The sequence below is a fragment of the Vulpes lagopus genome, chromosome 18 (genome assembly GCF_018345385.1).
Source record: "Vulpes lagopus strain Blue_001 chromosome 18, ASM1834538v1, whole genome shotgun sequence".
Classification (NCBI taxonomy): Eukaryota; Metazoa; Chordata; class Mammalia; order Carnivora; family Canidae; genus Vulpes; species Vulpes lagopus.
In genome coordinates, this window is record NC_054841.1 from 23,215,963 (window position 1) to 23,241,969 (window position 26,007).

The 26,007-nt window shown below is 39.7% G+C and overlaps 2 protein-coding genes across 5 annotated transcripts in view; both read left to right on the plus strand.

Annotated features, from left to right (window-relative positions):
- Positions 1 to 7,804: 7,804 nt before the first annotated feature.
- CPNE1 (copine 1) overlaps positions 7,805 to 26,007 on the plus strand; it is a 35,816-nt gene continuing 17,613 nt past the window's right edge. Inside the window, exon 1 of one of the 4 annotated variants that reach the window (XM_041732094.1) lies at positions 7,805 to 7,931. The gene's annotated coding sequence lies outside the window, so the exon portion shown is untranslated. Of the gene's footprint in view, positions 7,973 to 16,524; positions 16,659 to 26,007 lie in introns of those variants that run through there. The other 3 variants (XM_041732097.1, XM_041732095.1, XM_041732096.1) reach the window with 3 other exon arrangements.
- Positions 16,538 to 21,642, plus strand: RBM12 (RNA binding motif protein 12). The gene has a single exon (XM_041732093.1). The coding sequence runs from the start codon at positions 16,538 to 16,540 to the stop codon at positions 19,307 to 19,309; it is 2,772 nt and encodes a 923-aa protein (XP_041588027.1). The 3' UTR covers positions 19,310 to 21,642.

A 26,007-nucleotide genomic window follows, 5' to 3' on the forward strand; every position in this document is an offset into this window, starting at 1 on the left:
AGCAAGTTTCTTAGAAGCCTTGTCTCCTGTTCTTGTCCCCTTTTATTATTTTTTTTTTGACCTAATGGAGCTAGAAATATCTATATAACCCCACCCATTATTCTAATAATTTGTTTCTTTTTAAAAAATTATTAATTTGCAGATAAGAGAAATAAAATCACCTTCCTTTAATTTGTGACTTTATGAAAGTCTCAGGGAGAATTCCATCCTGTACTTGGGAATCAGGAGCAAACTACCACCCCACTTGATTCCAGTAGATGACTCAGTCTGCTTGCATATCCCTTCATTTGACAACTATTTGAGTACCTGTCAGGAACCTAGTATTATTCTGGGTATTATGAATATATTGACTAATGGGACCAAAAGGACTCTGTCCTCAATGAGCTTTCATTCTAGTAGAGAGATGGAAAATAAGTAAACAAAGCTATTATAGATTGTGATGAGTGCTACAGAAGAAATACAATGATAAGAGGAAATATTAGAAACTACTATGCTAGATATACTAGGAAAGCTTTTTAGAAAGCAAGCGTGTTATGTAAGCAAGAACACGATTTCCAGTCAGGGAAAGAGCTAGAGATGAATGAGGAATGAAAAGGAGCTGGAAGAGTAAAAGGCCTGATATGTTTGAGAAACCAACAGGCCAATGTAGCTAGAGTAGTTTCTCCATTTGTGAGTCTGACATTGTAAGTGGATAGTTACCAGAAATTTTAAAAAGCAAGAGAAAAAATAAATTGGAGTACATCACACATTTTTGAGTATTTTATTTTGTTTTTGTTTGTTTGTTTGTTTTGTTAAATTTTTAAAAAGATTTTATCTGAGAGAGAAATCATGAGCACGGGGGAGGAGCAGAGGGAGAAGCAGACTCCTGGCTGAGCAGGGAGCCCTTATTTCATTTTTAAATTTTATTTATTTATTCATGAGAAACAGAGAGAGAGAGAGAGAGAGGCAGAGGGATCATGGGACTCGATCCCAGGACTCCAGGATCGTGCCCTGGGCTGAAGGCAGGTGCTAAACTGTTGAGCCACCTGGGCTGCCCGACAAAGTGTTTTTAACAACTAAATAACTATATAAAATCAGACGTTTTTCATTATGATAGTATTAACATCAATACAAAGTTAGTGATGGTAGGCTACATAGAAAAAAACTCCCTTTAAGATAGGAATTCTTTTTTTTTCCAACTTATTATTTATTTATTTATTTATTCATGAGAGAGAGAGGCAGAGACACAGGCAGAGGGAGAAGCAGGCTCCATGCAGGGAGCCCGACGTGGGACTTGATCCCGGGTCTCCAGGATCACGCCCGGGGCTAAAGGCGGCACTAAACCGCTGAGCCACCCAGGCTGCCCTTAGATAGGAATTCTTGAGATGCCTGGGTAGCTCAGTGGTTGAGCAGCTGCCTTTGGCTCAGGCCATGATCATCGGGTCCTGGGATTGAGTCTCATAGCGGGCTCCCTATGAGGAGCATGCTTCTCCCTCTGCCTGTGTCTCTGCCTCTCTCTGTGTGTGTCTCTCATGAATAAATAAATAAAATCTTTTAAAAAATTTAAAAAATAGAAATTTCTTCTTAAAAAAAAAGTTTCATAGTTTTCTTTAAATTCTCAAAAGTTTGGGGTGCCTCGGTGGCTCAGTCAGTTAAACATCTGCTTCAGCTCAGGACATGATCCCAGGGTTCTGGGATCAAGCCTCGAACTGGGTTCCCTGCTCAATGAAGAGTGTGCTTCTCCCTCTTACTCTTTTGTTCCCCTTGATTGTGCTCTCTCGTGCCCTCTCTGTCAGATAAATAAAATCTTAAAACCTAAAATAAAAACACAAATTCTCAAAATGTTAAGAACTACTACTCAGAATATTCTTTGTAAAGATGCTTTATAAGCAAGGTCAAGAGATGGTTTGTCAGCCAGCTGCCACCAGGGCTTCCCTTAGTAGCCATAGAGCTCCACTTCTTCCTAGGGACATTGAAGCCTCTGAATTTTTTCAGAGTCTGGCTCCATTCTGGTTAAATTCAACTTTCAGGATTCTCTTGGTCTAGTTATTGAGAGTGAGGAAATTTAAGTATATATTTTATTCCCTTTATGAACTTTCTTAGGTCTCTCTGGGCTCTGGACTTTCCCTCCCAGAGTCTAGTTGTATTGCTGAAATATCTACAGCTTGCTTAGTTTTCTAATGCTCAAGATTCCTCTGGCTTCAGCATCTTCAACCTGTTTCTTCTGACCTTTACAAACTGAATTCAACATGGTCTTACTAGCCCCTGGCTAAAGCTTTAGTTTGTGTGTGAGTCTATGACAGTAAGTGACTTCTAAAGAGAAAGGATAAAAAGGAGATAGCTAACTTTAAGGAGCCACGTTAAAGGTCATACATAGAAAGGCATGCTGGGAATGCATGGCATAAAGGAGAGGGATAAGCCAAGAAAAGAGTGAAATTGGGTAGAAGAAAATTAACTGGGAACTCCAAACCGGAATCCTACAGTCATAACACCTTGAAGTAATATCTGGTCTGGGAATATTATGCAAGGCATTCAAGCTGAAGGGAATTAGAGCTTAGCCGAGATTTATCAGCAGCAGTTCTGTGTAAGATGAAATGCTCAGATATAAGATGCAAGAGATACTTTTGAATTGGAACCAGGGATGTTGGAAGCACAGTCCAACTCTGGGGTGATGAAGCTGGTAGGAATTGGTTAAGCATGCTACATATCTTGGTAATTTAGGGCTAAGCTCTAGCCCTGAGAAGTAGAGAAAAACCTAGAAAGAAGTGTTGAAAAGTGGTTTCTTTGGGTGGGGATGAGTAGAGAGGCAGAAACTTGATGCTTACATAGGTCCCAGGGGTCTTGGTTCCACTAGGGAAACTGTTTCCATAGTATCTCATGAATGGGATGAGAGTTTCTTGAACATGACCGCAACCTGATGCCACTGACTTGGCCCCCTGGAGCTGAACCTGTGGTACTCAGTTATTGTTTTTTGGCAGCTATGGAGAGGCTGGAGCTGACAAGAATTTAAAGAGAGCTGGGAAGGACTTGTTAACCACTATGTTGGGGTTTGTCAGGGCAAGGAAGTGGAGAGACAAGAACGGATAGAGTTAAGTCAGGGCTCAGGGGTCAGAGACCAATGTCAGCTGTTTCCTATCTAAGCCCTTACTCACCCAATGTCTCTTCTTTGACAGCCCTCTCTGGGAGATGGTGCAGGATGGCATTGACCTCAAAAGCATCAAGTGGACCCAACACTAGAGGAGTGGGCTTCTGACTTTGTGCTGCCCTGGCTTCTGCTTCACCAGCTCATGCACATCTGGGTATCTTATTATACCCAGTGGATGCTTCATATCAGACCAGAATTGGTGTAGTCCAGTTGACTTCAGCATCAACTACTATCAGCCCAAGACAGAAATAAAAGAAAACTATCTTTCCTCTAGCCTCAGCTCCTTTGGTGGGGGACCACTCATGTTTCTCTCCAGGAGTACTTCTCTGGTCTTATGGTGAATGGATGTTCTTGGTGGGGAGAGCCAGAGGAACTGGAAGATGGTTCTTTGTTCAGAGACCTCAGTTCTCTATGTGGACATTTGAATTGTTGCTTACTACTGCACAGCAAGAATGACTCCAGGAACAAGCATAATCAACTGCTATTTAATTTCTTTTTTGGCTCCAAAGCCCACCTCTTCGTGTTCATTGTATACTGACAGCAAGTTTCTTAGAAGCCTTGTCTCCTGTTCTTGTCCCCTTTTATTATTTTTTTTTTGACCTAATGGAGCTAGAAATATCTGTATAACCCCACCCATTATTCTAATAATTTGTTTCTTTTTAAAAAATTATTAATTTGCAGATAAGAGAAATAAAATCACCTTCCTTTAATTTGTGACTTTATGAAAGTCTCAGGGAGAATTCCATCCTGTACTTGGGAATCAGGAGCAAACTACCACCCCACTTGATTCCAGTAGATGACTCAGTCTGCTTGCATATCCCTTCATTTGACAACTATTTGAGTACCTGTCAGGAACCTAGTATTATTCTGGGTATTATGAATATATTGACTAATGGGACCAAAAGGACTCTGTCCTCAATGAGCTTTCATTCTAGTAGAGAGATGGAAAATAAGTAAACAAAGCTATTATAGATTGTGATGAGTGCTACAGAAGAAATACAATGATAAGAGGAAATATTAGAAACTACTATGCTAGATATACTAGGAAAGCTTTTTAAAGCAGGTGTTATGTAAGCAAGAACACGATTTCCAGTCAGGGAAAGAGCTAGAGATGAATGAGGAATGAAAAGGAGCTGGAAGAGTAAAAGGCCTGATATGTTTGAGAAACCAACAGGCCAATGTAGCTAGAGTAGTTTCTCCATTTGTGAGTCTGACATTGTAAGTGGATAGTTACCAGAAATTTTAAAAAGCAAGAGAAAAAATAAATTGGAGTACATCACACATTTTTGAGTATTTTATTTTGTTTTTTTTTGTTTGTTTGTTTTGTTAAATTTTTTAAAAAGATTTTATCTGAGAGAGAAATCATGAGCACGGGGGAGGAGCAGAGGGAGAAGCAGACTCCTGGCTGAGCAGGGAGCCCGATGCTGGATTCAATCCTAGGACCCTGAGATCATGACCTGAGTTGAAGGTAGACACTTAACCGACTGAGTCACCCAGGTGCCTCTTATTTATTTAAGTAATCTATACCCATGTGGGGCTCCAGCCTACAACCCTGAGATCACGGGGCACATGTTCCACCAACTTAAGGGCCATGTACCCCTTAAGTATTTTATTTTGATTATATATTTGAATGTGTATACTTGGTTGCAAATGATGGTCAAAAAAGTATGAGAACTACTAGCTAGAAGTATGGTAAATGTATATGGATAGGGGAGGAGGTTTTTAAACATTTTTTATTTTGAATTACTATATATTTTTAAAAACTTTATTTGAAAGAGACTGAGAACAAGAGACATCACAGAAGGAGAGAGAAAGGGAGAAACAGACTCGCTGCTGAGTGTAATGTCCCATGCAGGGCTCAATCCCAGGACCCTGAGATCATGACTTGAGCCGAAGGCAGACGCTTAACCCACTGACCCACACAGGCGCCCCTTGAGTAATATTAGATTGATTTATTTATTTTTAAAAGATTGTATTTATTTATTTATTTATTTATTTATTTATTTATTTATTTTATTTATGATAGTCATACAGAGAGAGAGAGAGAGGCAGAGACATAGGCAGAGGGAGAAGCAGGCTCCATGCACTGGGAGCCCGACGTGGGATTCGATCCCGGGTCTCCAGGATCGCGCCCTGGGCCAAAAGGCAGGCGCCAAACCGCTGCGCCACCCAGGGATCCCAAGATTGTATTTATTTATTCATGAGAGACAGAGAGAGAGAGAGAGAGAAAGAGGCAGAGACACAGGCAGAGGGAAAAGCAGGCTCCATGCAGGGAGCCCGATGTGGGACTCGATCCTGGGTCTTCAGGATCAGGCCCTGGGCTGAAGGCAGCGCTAAACCACTGAGCCGCCCGGGCTGCCCTAATACTAGATTTAGAGAAAGTTTCAAAGACAGTACAGAATTAGATGCCCATCACCCAGTTTCCTCTAATTCTAATATCTAATATAAAACTTTTGTGTCAAAACTAAGAGATTAACATCTATATGTTACTATTAACTAAACTCCAGATTTTATTCAAATTTCACCAGTTTTCTCATTAATGCCCTTTTTCTTTTTTTTTTTAATTTTTTAATTTTTTAATTTTTTATTTTTTTAATGCCCTTTTTCTATTCCAGGAGTGAATCCAGGAAACAACCTGGATTGTTGTTGTTTCCAGTTGCATTTAGTAGGTTTTGTTTCAAAACACTATAGTATACCGACAAAGAGTATATGTAACAAAGTGTAGGTTTGGTTTAAAAGTGTGGCCTGGTTTTCCAATTTTCTGTTTTTGGCATACTGCACTAGTACCAGGCAAGTCTGCCCCTCGAATCTTCCCAAAAACTTGTTGGAGTTGTGGGAGCTTAGTCCCTGATTTTCTTGCTCAATTGACCCCTCACTTCCTGATTTGAAAGATTAGTTAGAGACGCCTGCGTAGCTCAGTGGTTGAGCGTCTGCCTTCCACTCAGGCAGTGATCTAGAGTCCCAAGATGAGTCCCACATCGGGCTCCCTGCAGGGAGCCTGCTTCTCCCCTCTGCCTATATCTCTGTCTCTTTCTCTGTGTCTCCTCTGAATAAATAAACAAAATCTTTAAAAAAAATTAGCTCAATTTTCATGACAGTCATTATGTTGTTGAAAACCAGGCTCTGTGCTCCAGAGCTGAAATATAGCACTAGGATAGAGTTTGGGGGTAAAGAGGAAAGATAGTTTTATGATTTCCAGGCAAAGGAGGCTGCAGCAGGCTAATGCCTTCAAAACTGCCTACCCATAATGGGTAAAAGGCTGAGGGGTTTTATAGAAGAAAATACAGGGTCTGGGCAGTTGGTTGGGAATCTGGAAGTACTGCCAGCCCTATTGGTTATGTCTTCAAGGGAGTCTCGTGATTAGCACTGGCAATGGCTATCGGAGTCTCATTCTTTTTTTTTTTTTTTTTTTTTAAGATTTATTTATTTATTTATGAGAGATACAGAGAGAGAGAAAGAGGCAGAGACACAGGCTGAGAAAAGCAGGCTCCATGCAGGGAGCCTGATGTGGGACTCCATCCTGGATCTCCAAGATCACGCCCTGGGCCAAATGCAGGCACCAACCTGGTGAGCCATCCAGGCATCTCCAGAGTCTCGTTCTTAGGTATACTTTGAGGTAAGCAAGATGTCAACATTGATGCAGAGCTCCTGAAACAAAGGTTTCTATAGAAAAACAAGGGAAGGAAAAGGAGAAGCTTTAAGAATAAGGAAGAGGGATAATTTGTTAAATCTTGCTGAAACATTAGTGTGTCCATCTTAATCTCTATCCATCTTCATGTGTGTTGTTTTGTTTTGTTTTGTTTTTTTAAGGATTTTATTTATTTATTCCTAAGACAGACAGAGGCACAAGGAGAAGCAGGCTCCATACTGGGACTCCAGGATCACACCCAGAGCCAAAGGCAGACACTCAACCAACTGAGCTACCCAGGCCTCCCTCTATGGCGGTTTCAATCACAATAATAGGGTTGAGGCAGCAGGAGTAGAGTCTGGGAGGCTAGGACCAGAGCAAGCACAAGAATTATTTTTTCTGTAATAAAATAAAACTCAAACTAAAGTGCAGCCGTGGAGGGGTTAATGAGAACTGGGTAAGGCTCCTTGGACTGAAATTTTTGTATTTATTTATTTTGTTTAAGATTTTATTTATTTACGAGACACAGAGAGAGAGAGGCAGAGACACAGGTAGAGAAGCAGGCTCCCTTTGGGGAGCGTGATGGGAGACTCCATCCCAGGACCCGGGGATCATAACCTGAGCCAAAGGCAGATGTTCAACCACTGAGCCACCCAGGTGCCCCTGGACTGAAAATTTTTTTGGGGGGGGGACTGAAATTTTTAAATTCTGTCAGGGCATCATCAACAGAACCAGGCACTACTTTGTGGTCCATTTCATCCTCAAAACAATTATGCGAAGGAGGCACTATTTCTTGCGTTTCGCTGAGGATCGAGGAAGAGAAGTAATTTGCACAAAGCCCCGCACTGAGGGGCCAAGCGACTCTCTTATCCAAACCACCTCTCATCAATCACTCCCCTTAGGCGGAGTTAGTGCGCAAACGCCACACGCAAAAGACTGAAAAGTTCCTCTCGCCACAAATACCTGCAACTTCCGGGAAATTGCCCAAGAACCTCAGCGCGCTTGCGCCGCTCCGCCCCTCACGTCACCGTTCCGTCCCTCCCCTTCTGGAACGCGGAGCTGCTGAGCGGGCTGTCGGCCATTTTGTGAAGCGGCGAAAGAGGTGGTGGCTGCTGTGGGCTCCGGGAAGCCGTTCGGGCTGGGGCTGTCGGCCGCGGGGCGGAGGCACTCGCGCGGGGGGTAACTCGGGTCTGGGTTCGGGTGCCGCGCAGCTCTCCCCGGTAAGACTCCCGCAGCCCGGAACGGGCGGGGCTGTGCGGGGCTCGAGCCGCCCCTTGGTGGCCCGGGGCGGGGCCTTCGGAGGCCTTCGAGCCCGCCGCTGCGAGCGCCCCACACAAAAGGGTCGCGGCATGGCTGCGGGGGGCCTGGGAAGCCGCTTGCGCCTTTGAATCCTGAGAGGATGCAGGAAGGACGCAAGAGAGGATGAGGATGAGCCTGCATACCGAAGTGGGGACGGGGCCCTAGGGAGGACGCCCCCGTGGTCTGAGAGGGAGGAGGCCACACACAGCTGGGTGGCCCAGCGGCCTGCGAACTAACGGGGGTTGCAGTGAAAACACATGTTTATCCCGAATGAGCAAGATTCTCTGTGCCTCCCTAAAGGGACAGAGATTGTAACTACATCTCTGTGCCCCGTAGTGAGGAGATAAACGTAGTGAGGACACTCCCTCCATCCCAAGTGGAAAGGAGGCTCCTGTGGCCTAACAGGAAAAGGGGACTGGAGTCTGGATACACCTGTGGGGAGGAAGCTGCAGTCGGTACACTCCTGTGAGCCTAGGAAGGAAGTCAGAACCGGCCGCCCTCTCGGCCGAAGGTGGAGAGGGTTGTAGGGAAACGCTTCCCAGGCTCAGCGCGGGGCGGGGCTTACCCTCTAGAGTGTCGGCGACTTTAGAAGCCGGCCTCTGTAGCGAGAAAGTGGGGGGTGAGTACGCCTCCCAGGCTTCTGAGAATTTCAGAAGCCAGGCCCTTGATCCCCAAGCAGGGAAGAAGCTGCAAAGAGCACCACCTTTGCCTATCCCTTAGGAGAGAGCCTCCAGCACTGAGAGGAGCAGACCCAACAGGAGGTGGAGGGTGGGTGCTTTTTGATGTGTGAGTTGAGTTTCTCTAGTGGAGGCTGGAGGTGTTAGTTGGCAGACACGTGAAGTAAGTGGGTGGGGCTTTGAGAATCTACAGGTTTGTGTAGGGGATGGACACCAGTGCAGGAGGCTTAGCTGCCAGATTGTAAATGCATGCACGGACTTCTTGTGTGTCTGTAATGTGAACTTTACAATGAAGAATCTGAGCGGCTCTGGTGAAGGTAACTGGGTTATTTAGCATAAGAGTGCTGGGAGCTCTGTATCCTGAGTTGCAGGCTCTAACGTGGGAGCGGTTTCTGGACCCTGAAACCTCCCTTGACTCCAGGATTTCCAGAGATGACCTAATATAATTTGTGGTAGTTGTCAGGAACCATTCAGGATTTCTCAAGAATAGTGTAATTCCAGTCAGTATAATCTGAGGAAAAATGTAATTGCAACTGAAGGATTGATTGTTGAAGGAGGGACTTGTGACTGGAGTATTCTTAGGGCTGCTTGCTTGAATGGTTTAAAATCTTGTCGTTTTTGTGAAATGCAGTATTAGTGAGGTGAGATGAATTACATTGGAGTTTGTTCTTTAGTTTATATTGTTAATGTATTTCAGAGCATTTGCAGTTGAAAAATGTCCTAAGAGTCTGGTCATAATGGGCTGATCTTGTTTGTTTTGTTTTATAGAAATGTAATACAAGACTGGTTGTACTCGTTTTTGAAATTTGGTGATTTTGACTGAATGGACTTTTGGATTTAGTGGGAAGTAATTATGTTCAGGCATTTTCCAGGAATATTAAAAAGTTGGGAAGAACTGTTACAGGAGGTTAAAATAATTTTATGGCAATTTTTTAAGAAAATGAAATGTTTGGCATGTTTATATAAAGGTTGAGGATGTACTCAGTATTGCTGGAAAACTTTGTAATGAAACAGGGAATGCATTTTATATCATCTTTATATGCTTGATTAAATATTTATTTTGTTTAAGGATTGTAATGCATAACTTGTATTTTTCTTACGTTCGTATCTGTTAGGTGAAAAATGAAGCTTTAGAAACCACTTTGGTAGTTACTTGGAACTTACTGTTATGTGCTCATGTCAGCATACTTCTGGCTTCTTTCACTTTCTTGTGATATGCCAAATGTTTTGATGATTGCATATTGAGAGTTTGGGGGTTGTTGGTACAATTTTTAGATGTGAAACGATTTGTGGACCTGTGTATTCCAGGTGCTGGAATCCAGTGACAATGTACATACTGTTTTTATTCCATTTGGTAGAGAGCCACGCCATTTTTAGTTTAGATGAATATTTTCTTCTGTAGAGGTTGTAGAAAGAACTTCTAAGTGTCAGTAGTTGCACAAAAGATGCTCTTAGGTATCTCTCCCTAAAATCTAAGGACTGTCGACTATTTCTGTATCTCCTGTCCCCGCCACAAGTACTTAATAAATGTTCGTGGTATAAATGAATGTTGTTAAATATTTTAGGTCAACTAAGCAGAAAAATAACTTCACCTAATTTATAGTTTATCAGATTTTACTACCACCACTCAGATACCTTTTGGTTTGCAATGAGTTTTATTTCATTAAGTTTCAAGCCACTTTTTAAGTTTTAAGACCAAAAGTGAGGGTGAATGTGGTTGGCTAGGTTAGAAGTAATATTGTTGCTTTTAAGTTTAAATCAAGATAATGAACATATTTGTTGGCATTTGGGGGGGGAGGGCTGAAAAATAATATTATAGTCTTTTTGGCAGGGGGAGTCTATATCTTATTTGAAATGTCTTGATTTGCCACTTTTGAGGACTGGAGGTTAATGGGAAAGTTAAGTAACGAGCTATCTAAAAGATTCATGTCCCTCAGTGTCAGAAGAATTGTTTCATTAAGAATGATCCCAGGGGGAAAAAAAAAGAATGATCCCAGGGGGGAAAAAATGATCCCAGAATCTGAAATGTGATCCATTTGGGGATGGGAACAAAATCAAGTGGATGAAGCTGTGTTTTTTTTCCATAATGCCTGCAAAATGTGATTATGCGGCTTTATAGCATTGTGCCCATTATGATTGGTTCTCTGTTGCTCATCTCTGAGGTGAACATTTGAGGGGTGCTGCTTTTCTTATTTTTTGAATCTAAAGAATTTAGCTCTGATGTACTCTGGTTTTTGTTGATTAAAGACTGATAACTGGACAAAGTTAAAATTCACTTTTTGATGTTTATCACCAGATGAAGAGTGGAAACGGTTAAGTTCAACTGGTTTGTGCTTTGGCTTTCTGACTATACGAGGATTCTTGTCAGACATTTTACTCTGAAATTCCAAGTGATTGAAATGATTAGTAAATAAGAAAATATGTTGTGTCATAAATGCTAAATTTTCATCGCAGATATTTGTAATTTGTGCATGTATCTTGTATTTCTAAAGCTGACGCAAAGCCACTATGTTAGGACTAATTCCTAACAAAGTGGAAAAGTATACTAGAGCAATCTTCTTGTTTTAGATCTGGTATGTATCAGTGAATTTAATGGCAAATCAGGCCCATTTTCTTCTTCATACCTTTATGCTTTACATATAAGTAAAGCCTGTATTTTTTTTTTTTAAGATTTTATTTATTCATGAAAGACACACAGAGAGGCAGAGACACAGGCAGAGAGGGAGAAGCAGGCTCCATGCAGGGAGCCTGATGCGGGACTCGATCCCCCCTCTCCAGGATCACACCCTGGGCCGAAGGCTGTGGCCAAACCGCTGAGTCACCCAGGGATTCCCTAAAACCTGTATTTTAGATGTTTTGTTGCATAAAATTGTTTCAGTCTTATCCTTCTAAAATTCACCAAGTCTTAAGGTGGTTGGAGTGGATTTTTCATTTTGGGATCCTACGTTCCATTGCTCGCTGACATTTAGAACACAGGAATAAGTCGGTTCCTGGAAAACATTGGTGACTTCTATAAAATTATTGTGCTCTTTACAAAGTGAAGTGTTGAGAACAAAAGTACTTCAGTTCTTGGTTTCTATTTACTTTGTCCATTTGAAGGAAGAAGTGTAACGCCAAGAGTTGTAAAGTTCTAGCTTCTAGCCTGAACTTTCAGGGTACTTTTCTTTGGTATGGGTTGATGTGGGCTTTCCCCTTTGCTTACATAGAAAAGTTTCACAAATTTATTTCCAGATTGATTTCGTACTTTAGATCGAACAGCATAAAATTTGAATGAGGCATTTGCTGAAATCAGCTGGGCCTTTCAACTTGTGGAATGAGACTTTTCCTTCTTGTTATAGTAATTTCTGGCAACCCTTTAGAAATTTTTGATAGTAGGTCTAGTGTGTTCCCTTTGGGCGTAACTGGCTGACTCTGAACTTGTTCCTATCCAAATGGACATATGGAACCTTCTTGGGTCTGGAAGGGAGGAGGCTGAGGAACTTGTTTCCCTTACCTTCAGGGCACAGGTTTGGGCCCCATACCAGACGTTTTGAATTGGGATCTCCAGTGGAGGATCATCTATTAATCATAAATGCTTAATTAGAAAATTACTCTGGTTCTGTAAGAGTCAAACTTGCACATTTAGAAATTAATATTCCAAAAATTCATGGTCTTCCTCATTGAGCACAGCCTTTACCTAAAGCAGGCTTTATTGTGTTTTATGTTTCCCTTTGTGACCTGTTAGACAAACTTCTAAAATTACCTAGAAGTTTTTAAGAGTTTTAAAACTCTTTAGACCTAATTAGAACTGATTTGTACATTGTATAAAAGTTTTAATACAGTGCTCTGGGCTTTTTAAAGCATTGTTTGTGACATATGTGCATAGCTTTTGTGGCAAAACAATCTCACTCTGCAGTAATTTGAGTAGTTGTCTAGAAGATGTTTAGCTTGTCCTTTAGAAAAAGTTGAGAGTAACACTAAAATTTTTTTGATATGTTAGAGATGAATATTAAGCTCACAGGTGGTATCTCGAACTTGAAAGATAGTTAAAAATGAGCATTTTTAAAATAGTGTTCTGTTGGTAATCTTAATACTTACCAGTGACGATTTTCTTCTCTTTCTCTGAATTAAAAAAATTATCTTTTTAATATAGTTGTCTAATCATTTGATCTTATATATTGCTTGTGAATTGTTCACAACCTCACCGGTTTGGAAAAAATTTCAGTAAGAGATAGTGATTCGTTTTTACTTTAGGAACTATTCTTAATATGCCAGACATTTTTAGGGTTTTTTGTTTGTTTGTTTGTTTTTTTGTTTTTTAACAAGTTTCTTGGAACAGTTTTGGTGTTAGAAGAAAAAGCACTTTTCCTTAAGATTTTGAACCCCAGTGGTTTTAAATAGGAATTAATTGTTGTAGCCTGAAATTTCGCTTCATTTATGTTTCTTGGTGCTTGATGCTATTTGGTACAAAGGGAGATATTTTGGAAGAGCAATTGCAAGAATTTCCATAAGTACTCTTGAATTGATGATTTTATCATGTCTTGGAACTGTTTGTGTGTGAACTTGTGCTTTTTCATCAAAAGTTTGGTGGGACCTGAGGAAATAGGTTGTAGTTGGACTTGTATAATGGAATTTTCTGGACTGGTTTAATCATCAAGTGATAAAAGTAATTACCAGCTGTGAATCTGAGCTTTATGACTGTTTTAGTGTTTAATTGATTCATTCTTGGACTAATTCATGGCACATTCTTGATGTATGTAAATATATAATGTTTTGAGAGATACTCACATTTGAAAGCAATACCAAGTAACAAGCATGAGTGGGATTTTGCTTGGTACATGTGTATCTTTCTTTCTTTCTTTCTTTTTTTTTTTTTTTTAATAAGCATTCTAATGAAGTATTCTGGTGGTTTCAGACTCGCCTTCATAATGTACAGTTCAGTGTGGCCTGTGCGTGTTGTTTTGTGTTTCCTGCATTGATTTTTGCCTCCGTTTATTCTCTATTGCAGTCTAAAAGTTGGTTTTAATTGGTTGCCCACAGGATTGACTTGGCCTCTACTTCTTGTTAAGAAAATACATCTCTTGTTTTATCAGGTAAGAGATTTTGAATAGAGGGTTTGTTTTTATACAAAATAAAATGAGATAGCTTATTTAGTAACATGAAAATATGTGTAGTAACTGAATTGTGGGGTATTTTCTTTTTTCTTTTTTTTTTTTTAAGTCTTATCTGAGGGATGGGGATGGGGTGGACTGGGTGCCTTGAACAGTTGTTGCTTTCTTTAGGGTTCAGTTTTATATAGATCCATTTCTCCTGCTGATTTCTTATTATTAGGCAGTATGCTGTTTTTTTTCCCCTCAGTGTAGCATTCCAGACTAATTGCAAATATAGGTGCTTGTTATTGGTATGGTTTTTAAATATTCCTTAGAGGTATAGCTGTAGACAATGGGTCATATGTTTTAGAGTACCTATTTTGACTTGAGATGAAACTTTAGTGATTGGACTCTAACCTTCTTGTTAAATAACAAAGGTAGGCTGAAGATAGTTGAAATGATTTACCTGTCAAACAGGCACTTAGTAGCAGAATAGCAGATCTTATTTCATATTTTTTCAGAACCTAAAACCTTTTTCTCTTTAGATGGCTTTATGAATAACTCTTGTGCTCTTTGGTTTAATCCTCAACCCTTTTCTAGCTGGTAATCTGGGCAGATTTTTCAGTATCATGTTTTCGTACGTACCTTGTGCAGACTTTCACTAAATCCCTTCTCTTAGCAGCAGATTGTTTTTGAAGAGTTACTGTGTTTGTCACTTTAGCCCTGTGTTTAATTTTTGTGTTCTTGGGACTGTACCAAATTCCCATTTTGCTGTCCAAGTGCAAACTAACATCTCTCAAGTCATTTAGGGTGCTTAGATTACTTACCCATGATGTTTCCCCCATGTAGTGATTAAGTAAGCATTTTTTGAAGTTGAACAGGAATGCTATCTTAATTTTGCATGAAGCCAATATGCTACAGATAGTAAGGAATGAGAATTGATTTAATGACTTGAAATCTGGATGAGCTTCTGTATAGACTGCTAAATAGTAATAAAAATAAGGAGAAAAGAGTTTGTTGGTGTGATTTATTTGTTTAGTATTAATTTTTCTTGTTGACTTGCAAACCAAAAATGAAAAGCTTCTCTCCTCCCCCAAATTTCTGGTGTTTTATAATGGTCTCACAAAAAGCATTTTCTGTTTGCCAGTCTATCTTTCTGGATTAGATTTGAAAGTGGCTTTTATTTTGTGTATGTGTGTGAGAGAATTGTCAAAGCCAAACAATATATCTCTGCTTTGTGTACAGCAGTCATAATAGTTGAGATAAATTACAGATTTTGTTGTATCAAATTAGTATTCACACAATATTTGACACTGAAAAACTGCTTTCATGGATTTAATAGGATTCTTAGAGCTCGCAGCAGGAAGCTTTGCTCTTTTACTGTCCCTGTTTGAGAAGTGATAAAACCAAAACTCAAATCATTTATAATTTTCCTGAGGTCACAGAGCTAGTTTATATTTAAAAGTTGATTTTTAAGATGGCTTGGAACACACTCTGTTGTTGAACATATTGATTTCAAATTAATATTTTTTTCCATTCCCAATAATTTGTTCTGTATAACTTTACAAAGCACTGCCCTTGCATTTACTCTTGGAAGCCATAAGAACTGAAATACTGAAATTTTATTTAAGTCTCGGAGAAACTTTTCTCAAAAACTCAGAATGGATTGTTTTTTAAGGAGATCAGTGGGCTCCCAGAAATTCCACAGGAATTCTGTTGAGTAGAAACTATATAGCAGTCACTGAACAAAGTTCATACCCTAGTTCTTTTTAAAACAAAAGCAAAACCAAAAAATATCCTTTTTTTTGTCAACAGCTTTCTGTAGGGGAAGAATGAGACATTTTGGGGGTGTGTGTGTGTGTGTGTGTGGTTTTTTTTTAATGGAGAGTTTGGAAATGAGTCATTGGATCTGAGTTTTCATTAAAACAGCTATGATGAATGGCACTGTAACTGATTCTACTTTTTGGAGTGATGAATATAGATAACTAAGGTTTTGGCTATTCAGTATTTCTTTTGGATTCTTAGTATGTATTAACCTTGTTTGTAATAAGTAATTGCATATATAGTTTAATAGAGCTGTAATGCAGATTGAAGAGTTTTAGGTTGAAATAATGGAATCCATTCTCATTTGAGACTTGAATCTACTTTAGTGTTAAGTATTATGTGTAATTCATTAGTATTCCAGTTTTCTGTTTCTGTTTTTGCATTTTGAGATTGAGTCATATAAAATGACACTGATAATTCTTCAAAGTTGTCAAATTTAAAATGCTAAAAGGAAAATGCTAAGCCACTTTTAAATATTAACTTTGATAGATTCTTTGCATGTTTTTCCCTGCAGATTATTCAACTTTGTGTCCTGATTTGACTTGCACATTTCTTTTAAATCTTACTGAATAATTAGTGGTCTGAATTATGTAATTGGTGACTCTACTTTCTTACGGTGGTTTTTTTCCCTGAAACTTTTGAGTCATGGGACTGAACTTCTAATTGTTTACAGAATTAATGCCTTTTGGAAGTTGAAATTGTCTAGGTTTTACATTGTAAATGGCACATAATGTTCAGTTTTTAGAATATTCAAATTAAAAAAAACCCTGCATTGCTTGGGATAGTTTGAGGGAATATTTGAGGGCCTAATTAGGTAGCTGGTCATTCTTGTAGTTAAAAACTTGGTATGATAAACAGGAGTCTGACCTGGCCGTTGCCTTTTCTCATCTGCAGGTGTGTGTGGTTTCAGCGCAGCATGGCTGTGGTCATCCGTTTGCAAGGTCTCCCAATTGTGGCGGGGACCATGGACATTCGCCACTTCTTCTCTGGATTGACCATTCCTGATGGGGGCGTGCATATTGTAGGGGGTGAACTGGGTGAGGCTTTCATCGTTTTTGCCACTGATGAAGATGCAAGGCTTGGTATGATGCGCACAGGTGGTACAATTAAAGGGTCAAAAGTAACACTTTTGTTGAGTAGTAAAACGGAAATGCAGAATATGATTGAACTGAGTCGTAGGCGCTTTGAAACTGCCAACTTAGATATACCACCAGCAAATGCTAGTAGATCAGGACCGCCACCTAGCTCAGGAATGAGTGGCAGAGTAAATTTGCCTACAACAGTACCTAACTTTAATAATCCTTCACCCAGTGTAGTTACTGCTGCCACATCTGTTCATGAAAGCAACAAAAACATTCAGACATTTTCCACAGCCAGCATAGGAACGGCTCCTCCAAATATGGGGGCTTCTTTTGGGAGCCCAACGTTTAGCTCAACCATTCCGAGCACAGCGTCTCCAATGAACACAGTCCCACCACCACCAATTCCTCCAATCCCAGCGATGCCATCTTTGCCACCAATGCCGTCCATTCCCCCAATACCAGTTCCTCCTCCAGTACCTACATTGCCTCCTGTGCCTCCTGTGCCCCCAATTCCCCCAGTCCCTTCTGTGCCACCCATGACCCCACTGCCACCCATGTCTGGCATGCCACCCTTGAACCCGCCACCTGTGGCACCTCTGCCTGCTGGAATGAATGGTTCTGGAGCACCTATGAATCTGAACAATAACCTGAACCCTGTGTTTCTGGGTCCTTTGAATCCTGTTAACCCTATCCAGATGAATTCTCAAAGCAGTGTGAAACCACTTCCCATCAACCCTGATGATCTGTATGTCAGTGTGCATGGAATGCCCTTTTCTGCAATGGAAAATGATGTCAGAGATTTTTTCCATGGGCTCCGTGTTGATGCAGTGCATTTGTTGAAAGATCATGTAGGTCGAAATAATGGGAACGGATTGGTTAAGTTTCTCTCCCCTCAAGATACATTTGAAGCTTTGAAACGAAACAGAATGCTGATGATTCAACGCTATGTGGAAGTTAGTCCTGCCACAGAAAGACAGTGGGTAGCTGCTGGAGGCCATATCACTTTTAAGCAAAGTATAGGACCTTCTGGACAAACCCATCCCCCTCCTCAGACACTTCCCAGGTCAAAATCGCCCAGTGGGCAGAAAAGGTCAAGGTCAAGATCACCACACGAGGCTGGTTTTTGTGTTTACTTGAAAGGGCTACCATTTGAAGCAGAAAACAAACATGTCATTGATTTTTTTAAAAAGTTGGATATTGTGGAAGATAGTATTTATATTGCTTATGGACCCAATGGGAAAGCAACTGGTGAAGGCTTTGTAGAGTTCAGGAATGAGGCTGACTATAAGGCTGCTCTGTGTCGTCATAAACAATACATGGGCAATCGCTTTATTCAAGTGCATCCAATTACTAAGAAAGGTATGCTAGAAAAGATAGATATGATTCGTAAAAGACTGCAGAACTTCAGCTATGACCAGAGAGAAATGATGTTAAATCCGGAGGGGGATGTCAGCTCTGCCAAAGTCTGTGCTCACATAACAAATATTCCATTCAGCATTACCAAGATGGATGTTCTTCAGTTCCTAGAAGGAATCCCAGTGGATGAAAATGCTGTACATGTTCTTGTTGATAACAATGGGCAAGGTCTAGGACAGGCATTGGTTCAGTTTAAAAATGAAGATGATGCACGTAAGTCTGAACGCTTACACCGTAAAAAACTTAATGGGAGAGAAGCTTTTGTTCATGTAGTTACTCTAGAAGATATGAGAGAGATTGAGAAAAATCCCCCTGCCCAAGGAAAAAAAGGGTTAAAGATACCTGTGCCAGGTAATCCTGCAGTTCCAGGAATGCCCAGTGTGGGAATGCCCAGTGCGGGAATGCCCAGTGCGGGAATGCCCGGTGCAGGAATGCCCGGTGCCGGAATGCCCGGTCCCGGAATGCCTGGTGCCGGAATGCCCGGTGCCGGAATGCCTGGTGCAGGAGGTGAAGAGCATGCCTTCCTGACTGTAGGATCTAAGGAGGCCAACAATGGGCCTCCATTTAACTTTCCTGGTAATTTTGGTGGGTCAAATGCCTTTGGGCCACCACTCCCTCCTCCAGGATTAGGAGGCGCCTTTGGTGATGCTAGGCCTGGTATGCCTTCAGTTGGAAATAGTGGTTTGCCTGGTCTAGGACTGGATGTTCCAGGTTTTGGAAGTGGACCAAATAATTTAAGTGGGCCAGGATTTGGAGGAGGCCCTCAGAATTTTGGAAATGGCCCTGGTAGTTTAGGTGGCCCCCCGGGCTTCGGAAGTGGCCCTCCTGGTCTTGGAAGTGCCCCCGGGCATTTGAGTGGGCCACCAGCCTTTGGGCCTGGCCCTGGTCCTGGCCCTGGCCCAATTCACATTGGTGGACCCCCTGGCTTTGGATCTAGTTCTGGAAAACCAGGACCTACAGTAATTAAAGTGCAGAATATGCCCTTTACTGTGTCTATTGATGAGATTTTAGATTTCTTTTATGGCTATCAAGTGATCCCCGGCTCAGTGTGTTTAAAATACAATGAAAAAGGTATGCCCACAGGTGAAGCCATGGTGGCCTTCGAATCTCGGGATGAAGCCACAGCTGCTGTCATTGACTTAAATGACAGACCTATAGGCTCAAGGAAAGTAAAACTTGTCTTAGGGTAGCTGTTCACATCAATTCTTTAGAGGGTAGATCTTCATAGTGCTGTGATTAATGCATCCAGATTGTTTTCCTAGTATTTCCAGGTTAGAACCTGTGGATTGTTTCAATTGCATATAGATTGGTTTCTATAACATAGAGTATTGGTTGACTGTTTACAGAAGACTCACTACCAGGATAAATATTGCTGTATGTTACAGTAAAGCTGTCTGGAGAGAACACAAAAATGATTTTGGCATACCATTAGAGAAACCATTTGTAAAACACAAATGACCGCATAAAGCTTATCAAGGAGTCTAGATTGGTTTCGTTTTATACCATATGGGATGAAGAAAATAGAAATGTCAATAGAGCTCATTAAGGGTGCTCTTGCCAGCTGCTGAAAAATAGAAGTTGGCTACTCTTGGAATTTGGTTTAAAGCTGGACAGATTTGCTTTGTTATAGGGTCAAAGCTTTGTCTAAAGTCCTCATTTTCTTTTAAAATTGAATAAAATCTCTGTATACAGATCACTGTATGTACCTTTATTGCTTCTTGAGGGTTCTTGCTGTATAGACAGTCCTGCTTCTGAAGTTGCTGCTTTTTTGTTTGCCTAATTGACTCATTTGTAAATGAGCAGAATTGTTTTGTTGTTGTTGATTTAATATAAAACTCCACACTTGGTTTGTGCTATAACCTTGAACTTTGATTTCTAATGTCACACTTCAAACTGTGTGAAATAAGAACTTTTGCCACAAAAATAAAATACGGAGTCCTCTACCTACCAGAGCCTTTTTGGTTTAACCGCCATGTTTTAGTTTAGTCAGTTTAAAAATTGTTCATGTTGTTTGGATGGCATCAAAAACCAGAAATCACTTTTAATAATCATTGTTTAAGATGCTAGATTTGAAGTCCTGTACAATGATGGACTGATGTTCTGGCAATCTCCTTCTGTCCCAGATTTATGTGAAATTTTGGCCTGTAACTAAACAAAAGGTCCATTTATAAGAAAGCATTATTATATCTAGGTTTTTTTAAAACTGAAGTTGAAATTGTTAGCTCTGTTAGCAGTAGTGTTAGAGAATAAAAGATTCATAAGCCGTTCCATAGATGTGCATTTAATCCTGTTACTTGGAGGCTTTTTGGTCTAGTTGTTCGATCAGGAGCCTGTTCATAAAAATTCTTCATACAGAGTAAAAGTGCAGCTGCCAGAGGGGAGAGAATTGAGACTCCTTGCCCTTTCATACTCTTCTTTGGCATTCAGGACACTAAGGCAGGAGGACCACATGGGTTCTGGTTGGTAAGTGTCCTTTTCATGAAAACATTTGCCTTACAACATCCTGCTCACTGCTACAAAAGGCTCTACTTATGGTTACTTTCCTTCTTCGTTAAAATGCTCTAAAGATATGTCACATTATATTATAAACATATGGAATGGGAGATTGATGAGATATCATGAAAAACAATTTTTGTCTTTTACATGGGCCTCTGTCTTGGTTTGAAACATCCCCAACATTTCCTGCAAATCCATGTACTTACAAAGGGGTCAGCCTTTTAAAAGAAGTATTCCTATTAAAAAAAAAAAATAGTGCCTTTTTGGTGTTGCAAGTCAGTGGAACACTGAAATACAGCGTCTCGCGTATTAGAGTTAAGAGTGGCAGCAGTTTCATTTGTGTGATAAGATTTAGAAAGCCTTTTCATCACTACAATCTTGGAGGATTGACAGTACAGGATTTTTTGTTTAGGGAAAGGATTGTTTAGACTTTCAAAGAAGACATGGCTGTGTTGTGGGTCTTTTGACAATTCATGAATACCAATTTGCTTTGACAGATCACTAAGATACTGCCTCTTCAACTAAAAAAGCAATATGATGTTTATATATGCTATTCAATTTAAGTTTTCTGTTAAGTAATCATTTCTCATTCCAAAGATCAAGTGCAGAAAACTTCAGCGCTGCTTGGGAGTCTTATTTCAACTGCAGATTATTTTCCCCATTGGAGAGCTGACTATTTTCATTTTAGAAAAATGGGTTGTTTGAAGATGGAAAGCCTTTTATCTTTTTTCACAGTTTATTTTGGTTATATGTTCGTACAATCTTATTAAATATTTCATATACTTTATTGCAACTACTTTGTTATTTCTACATCTTAGATAAATGCTGAAAAGGAAAATTGATTTCATTGTTCATCAAATTAAATAAAGTAAGAAAATAGTGGTTTGTGTAGAAATTGGAGAGAACTATGTTTATATTTGGTTGAGTCACAACAGTGCTTCTCGTTGTGAAATGTAATTAAATGCTTTGCCCTCTGGAACTTGATTTTTGTGTATCTGAGACTTATTAATATAGTGCTAACTTCTAAGCATACTGTTCATCTTGTTCTGGGCATTGGAGTTTAAGTTTTAAAAAAATTACTTGAAAATATATTCTGTGAAATCACTCATACCTCTCTTCCTGCGAATTTTCTCAGAAGAACTAGGTTTGGGGTGAAAATGAATTTATTTTCTCATTTGCTTTGTATGGTATGAAGGATTTGTAAAGCTTCGCTCAAAGTTGTGTGCATTTGTAAACACAATCATGATATTTTCAATTTTATGTGTAAATTTTGTCTTTTGGTGACTGACATGAATGGAGGAGAATCTTTTCCATTAGGTTTAAATCCTCCCACCCTCTTGCTGGGGTGTTTTTGGGTTTTTTGTTTTTGTTTTTGTTTTTGTTTTAGTTTAAAGGATTAGAGAAATCTACGAAATGTATTTTATAAATAAGCAAATTTGTAAACTTTTTCTGAACTTCAGTGAAACATTTAGTTTACAAGCAAAATTTGGAGGTGTATTCTGTGTTTAATACTGTAGTTTGGATGTACAATTATTAGTGGCTTTTAAAAAAATGCAACATTGTTAAGTGAAATGTAGTTCTAGCTTTGTGCTCCGAGTTGTCAAAGCATCAACCGTGAAGATTTCTTTAGGGAACTTTTTATTCAGAATTTCAGAGAGTGTAATTAGGTCAGTCTTAACCCACTGGATGAAAATCTAGGGCTGTGTATGGACATAAGCAAACATACCTTGGATAAAATAAGGATCCATGAAAGCCTTAATCAAACTCAAAGTCCTTTTTATTGGATTCTGTCATTGTGTACAGGTGTGGGTCAAGTGTTTAAAAATAATTCCACTCATCAATTTCAAGAACACTTAAAAATAAGTAAAGAAACTGTAAAATTGCTGCTAGTTAAATCTGTAAGGAATTTCTGGCAGTGATCACTTTTAAAACTTCCCACTCTTTCAAAATTACCACGTTTAAATAGTTTTACTGGCAATTCTACTGTAGTCCCAAGTTTTAGAAACCAAACACAATAAAATAATTCATTGCCAGTATGGCCATACAACATTGCCAGCAAATACTGCCTTGGCATCATTCAGCAGAGGTTTTGTCTATAAAGATGAAGTCTTGAATACTGTTCAATAAACTTCTCACAAAATAAAAGGCTGATGCTTTTAATGCTTTACACAAGAGTACTTTATTCAGCTATACCATCAGGTTTTTTGTTGGTTTTGTTTTTTAAACTCCTATAAATGTTTTGTGCCTTTGGAAAGGTGAATTTGGCGATCTTGGAGGTAACCATTGTTGCTTATGTCTGCTAATGCTGAAGTGTGGAAAGAAGATACCTGGAACGGCAGGGAGGAAACTTGATTCTAGGTCAAATCTGTGGTATCCACCTTTTCAGACTTTTATCGTGCTTCGCTAGCAATCCACTTCGTTATGTGGACTCAGAAAGAACCAGAAACCAGGTGCTCCTTTTTACAGAAGGTGTCTTGAAGGGGGCCGTGAGTTTTTTTTTAAAAACTGACTAAGAAATGGGAAAAGAAATCTTCAGAATACATTGTCAATTGCACATACTTCTAAAGCTTTCCTTATTTGTTTACTGATTCTTGCATTAGTATGTGAGGTATTTTGAGGTGGGGAAGAGGGGACAGGAATCAAAAATATTGCTGCTTTCTGACACTGCTCTGGTTTTGTCCCTTCCACATTTGTTCAACTGCTAAAAAAAAAAAAAAAAAAAAAAAAAACGAATGAAAAGTTTCCATAAACTCCGGAGTCCTTTAAAAAAAAAATCTCGATTGGAGTTGCAGAGAAATTAGTGGGCTATTCTTTTTAACCAAAGCTCTTGAAAAACACAACTTTTACCTTTATTATGAAAGAGTTTTTAGCCTGTATTTGAGTTCAGTACCCAGGTTGTTTTAGAGGGGGTTAGACTTAACATACTTAATTCCAGGTGGTTGCTGAACTCTTCTGAAATGATGAAGGTCTTAACTAAGTAAGCATTTGAAAAATCACAGAGTGAAATCAGCTGCCTACAGATATCCAGAATGGCCTTTACCATTTTAAAAGGATAGACTGTATGCTAATAATATGTTTCATTTTCTTGCTCAGGAGCAAACTCTCACTTTAATTGATTGTTGTCTGCTTTCCAGTGTTTTACAACAAGAAATGGTTTATCAGTTCTGTGCATTGCCACCATTCTCCTTGCCCCCCAAAAGTAGAGCTTTTATGCAATATGGTAGAGGCCAAACTTATGATTATCCTTTTTAATTAAAAATTTTGCTTGATTTCAGTTTCATCTTTTTAGTATAAAATCTGATAGATTACATTGACTTAATCTAAATGTTCTGGAAAGAGTGTATTCTGGTGGTGGCACAGTTCTCTGATGCTGTAGTGACTTCTGGAAAAACCCTTCTGTTCAACAGTATGAGCAAGTTTATCTCTTAATGGTGCCTGTTCATGTCAATGTTATTCTTTATTGCGGTGTTCCTGGATTTTTTCTTGTTGCCTCATGCTACTTTGTGCCAGAGGATCTCACAAGCATCTTAGAATATGACTACTTTTCTGGATCAACATAACTAACAACGAGCAACTAAGGTGGCACTGCTTTTCTACGTATTGCTCTACTACTGAAGAATCCAGAAGGGGCAAAAAGCTACTTGATAAAAGCATTTTAGCCCAAGGGCAGAGGGGCAGCACTCTAAAAATCTGGGGGCAGGAAATAGTGCTGGGAAAATCTCATGAATCTTTTAATTCTGAGAGGCCCATTTACTTTCCTCTAGTGAAAATGTTGATAGTTAAGTCCTAGAGACTAAGGAAACACCAGTTGAGGGTTAAATGACACAGCAGACATTGGAATTGGCATCCCAACTATACCAGACATCTGGATTTTGATTTTAGTAGCTAATATTTCAAATCCTTTTTCCTTGTCAGTCAGTGGCTTGCTATTTCATATTGAGAAAAGGAGGAGGTGACGATTGGGGGAAAATAGAGCCATGACCAGCAAGATAACATAATTCAATATGGACAGAATCAGATGTTGAAGAAGCATAATACACTCCAAGGAGTGAGCTGTGCTATATATATTCAAACAGGCTGCCCCTTACTTAGAGTTTCATTCCCTCTCCATTCTGATGCCGCCAGTTTTTCCCCTTTACCTGTTTGTAGTAGTAAGTCTGGTGGTAACCAGGGCTATGAGTTTCTCACTGCTATCTCTGTGGCCTAGCCTCCAAACTTGGAGTGGGGAATGTGAATTCACTCACAGTTTTTGATTAGTGAATAAGATTTGTCACTTAAGCTTTTGTGTAACATGCCGGATATAACCACCACATTGTGCTACCATAAGTCACCTGTTAGTCCTTGCAGAGTGGGGAAGGCTTAAGGGTAAAGAAATTCAGCTACTTACGGAATCTTAAATCATACTAACTGGTGCTCTTGCTGATTTCATTTTTCTTTTGTTCCACTTGGATGGGAGTTAATACCGTCCTCCACTATACTCCCCCACATATTGTGTTGCTGTACAGAGATGGCCACGTCCTTTATATATAACTTCCTTCTGGGGCGTGGGCCTATGGGACCAGCAGAGCTCTTCTGCTATTAATCTGGCTAAAGTGGAAAGACCAATGGAGCTCTTACTTTCTGAAGTAGATAACTGCCAATTATCTTTGCTTCTATGACCACTGAATTGACAGGTTGGAATTGGAAATGTCTGTTGCCTCCAAGCTTTTAAGACAGTTTCACGTAATCAGCTTAGCCATAGCAGTAATGGCTAACTAAATTTTTTTGAACAATATTCATAAACCCAGCACTTCCATGCTGTGGTAGAAAAGGAATCAAAATAACATGCCTCTTCTTAAAGACCTAAGGTTTTAAATTGTACAAGTAAGTGCTTGGTTGTACTTGTGGATGTACAAGGTACACTCATGTCCTACAGGAACTGAATGGATAAGGGTTTCCCCGGCCAGTTGCTAAATTGTCAGACTGAAACAAGTGTAATGGAAGCCTTGTGTGTAAGCTGAGGGAAGGAATGATCTCTAACAGGTTTTTGGTAACACAATATGTTAATATAGTAAAATGAAATGTTTAATAGTGTGAGGGAACAAAGTGGCACTACCTAAAATGGTGTTTGTCCTGGAAGCTCTTAAAGTTGTACCATAATAGTGTAGCCTGAGTGGCGTGACTGAGCTGATGAATGGTCAGTAAGGCAGGCAAGTGAGGGTTGTACTAGGGGTGTCCTGACCTACCAGAGGAATAGAATCTTTTTATTTTTTTTAATGACCTTTTGACTAGCTACCGTATAGTACTACTAATAAACAAACGGCCTAATAAGACATTGATAAATACTCCAGAATTAAGTGAACTTCCCCATCAATTTCACCACTTACACAGTCCACTATCTGAAATTCATTAT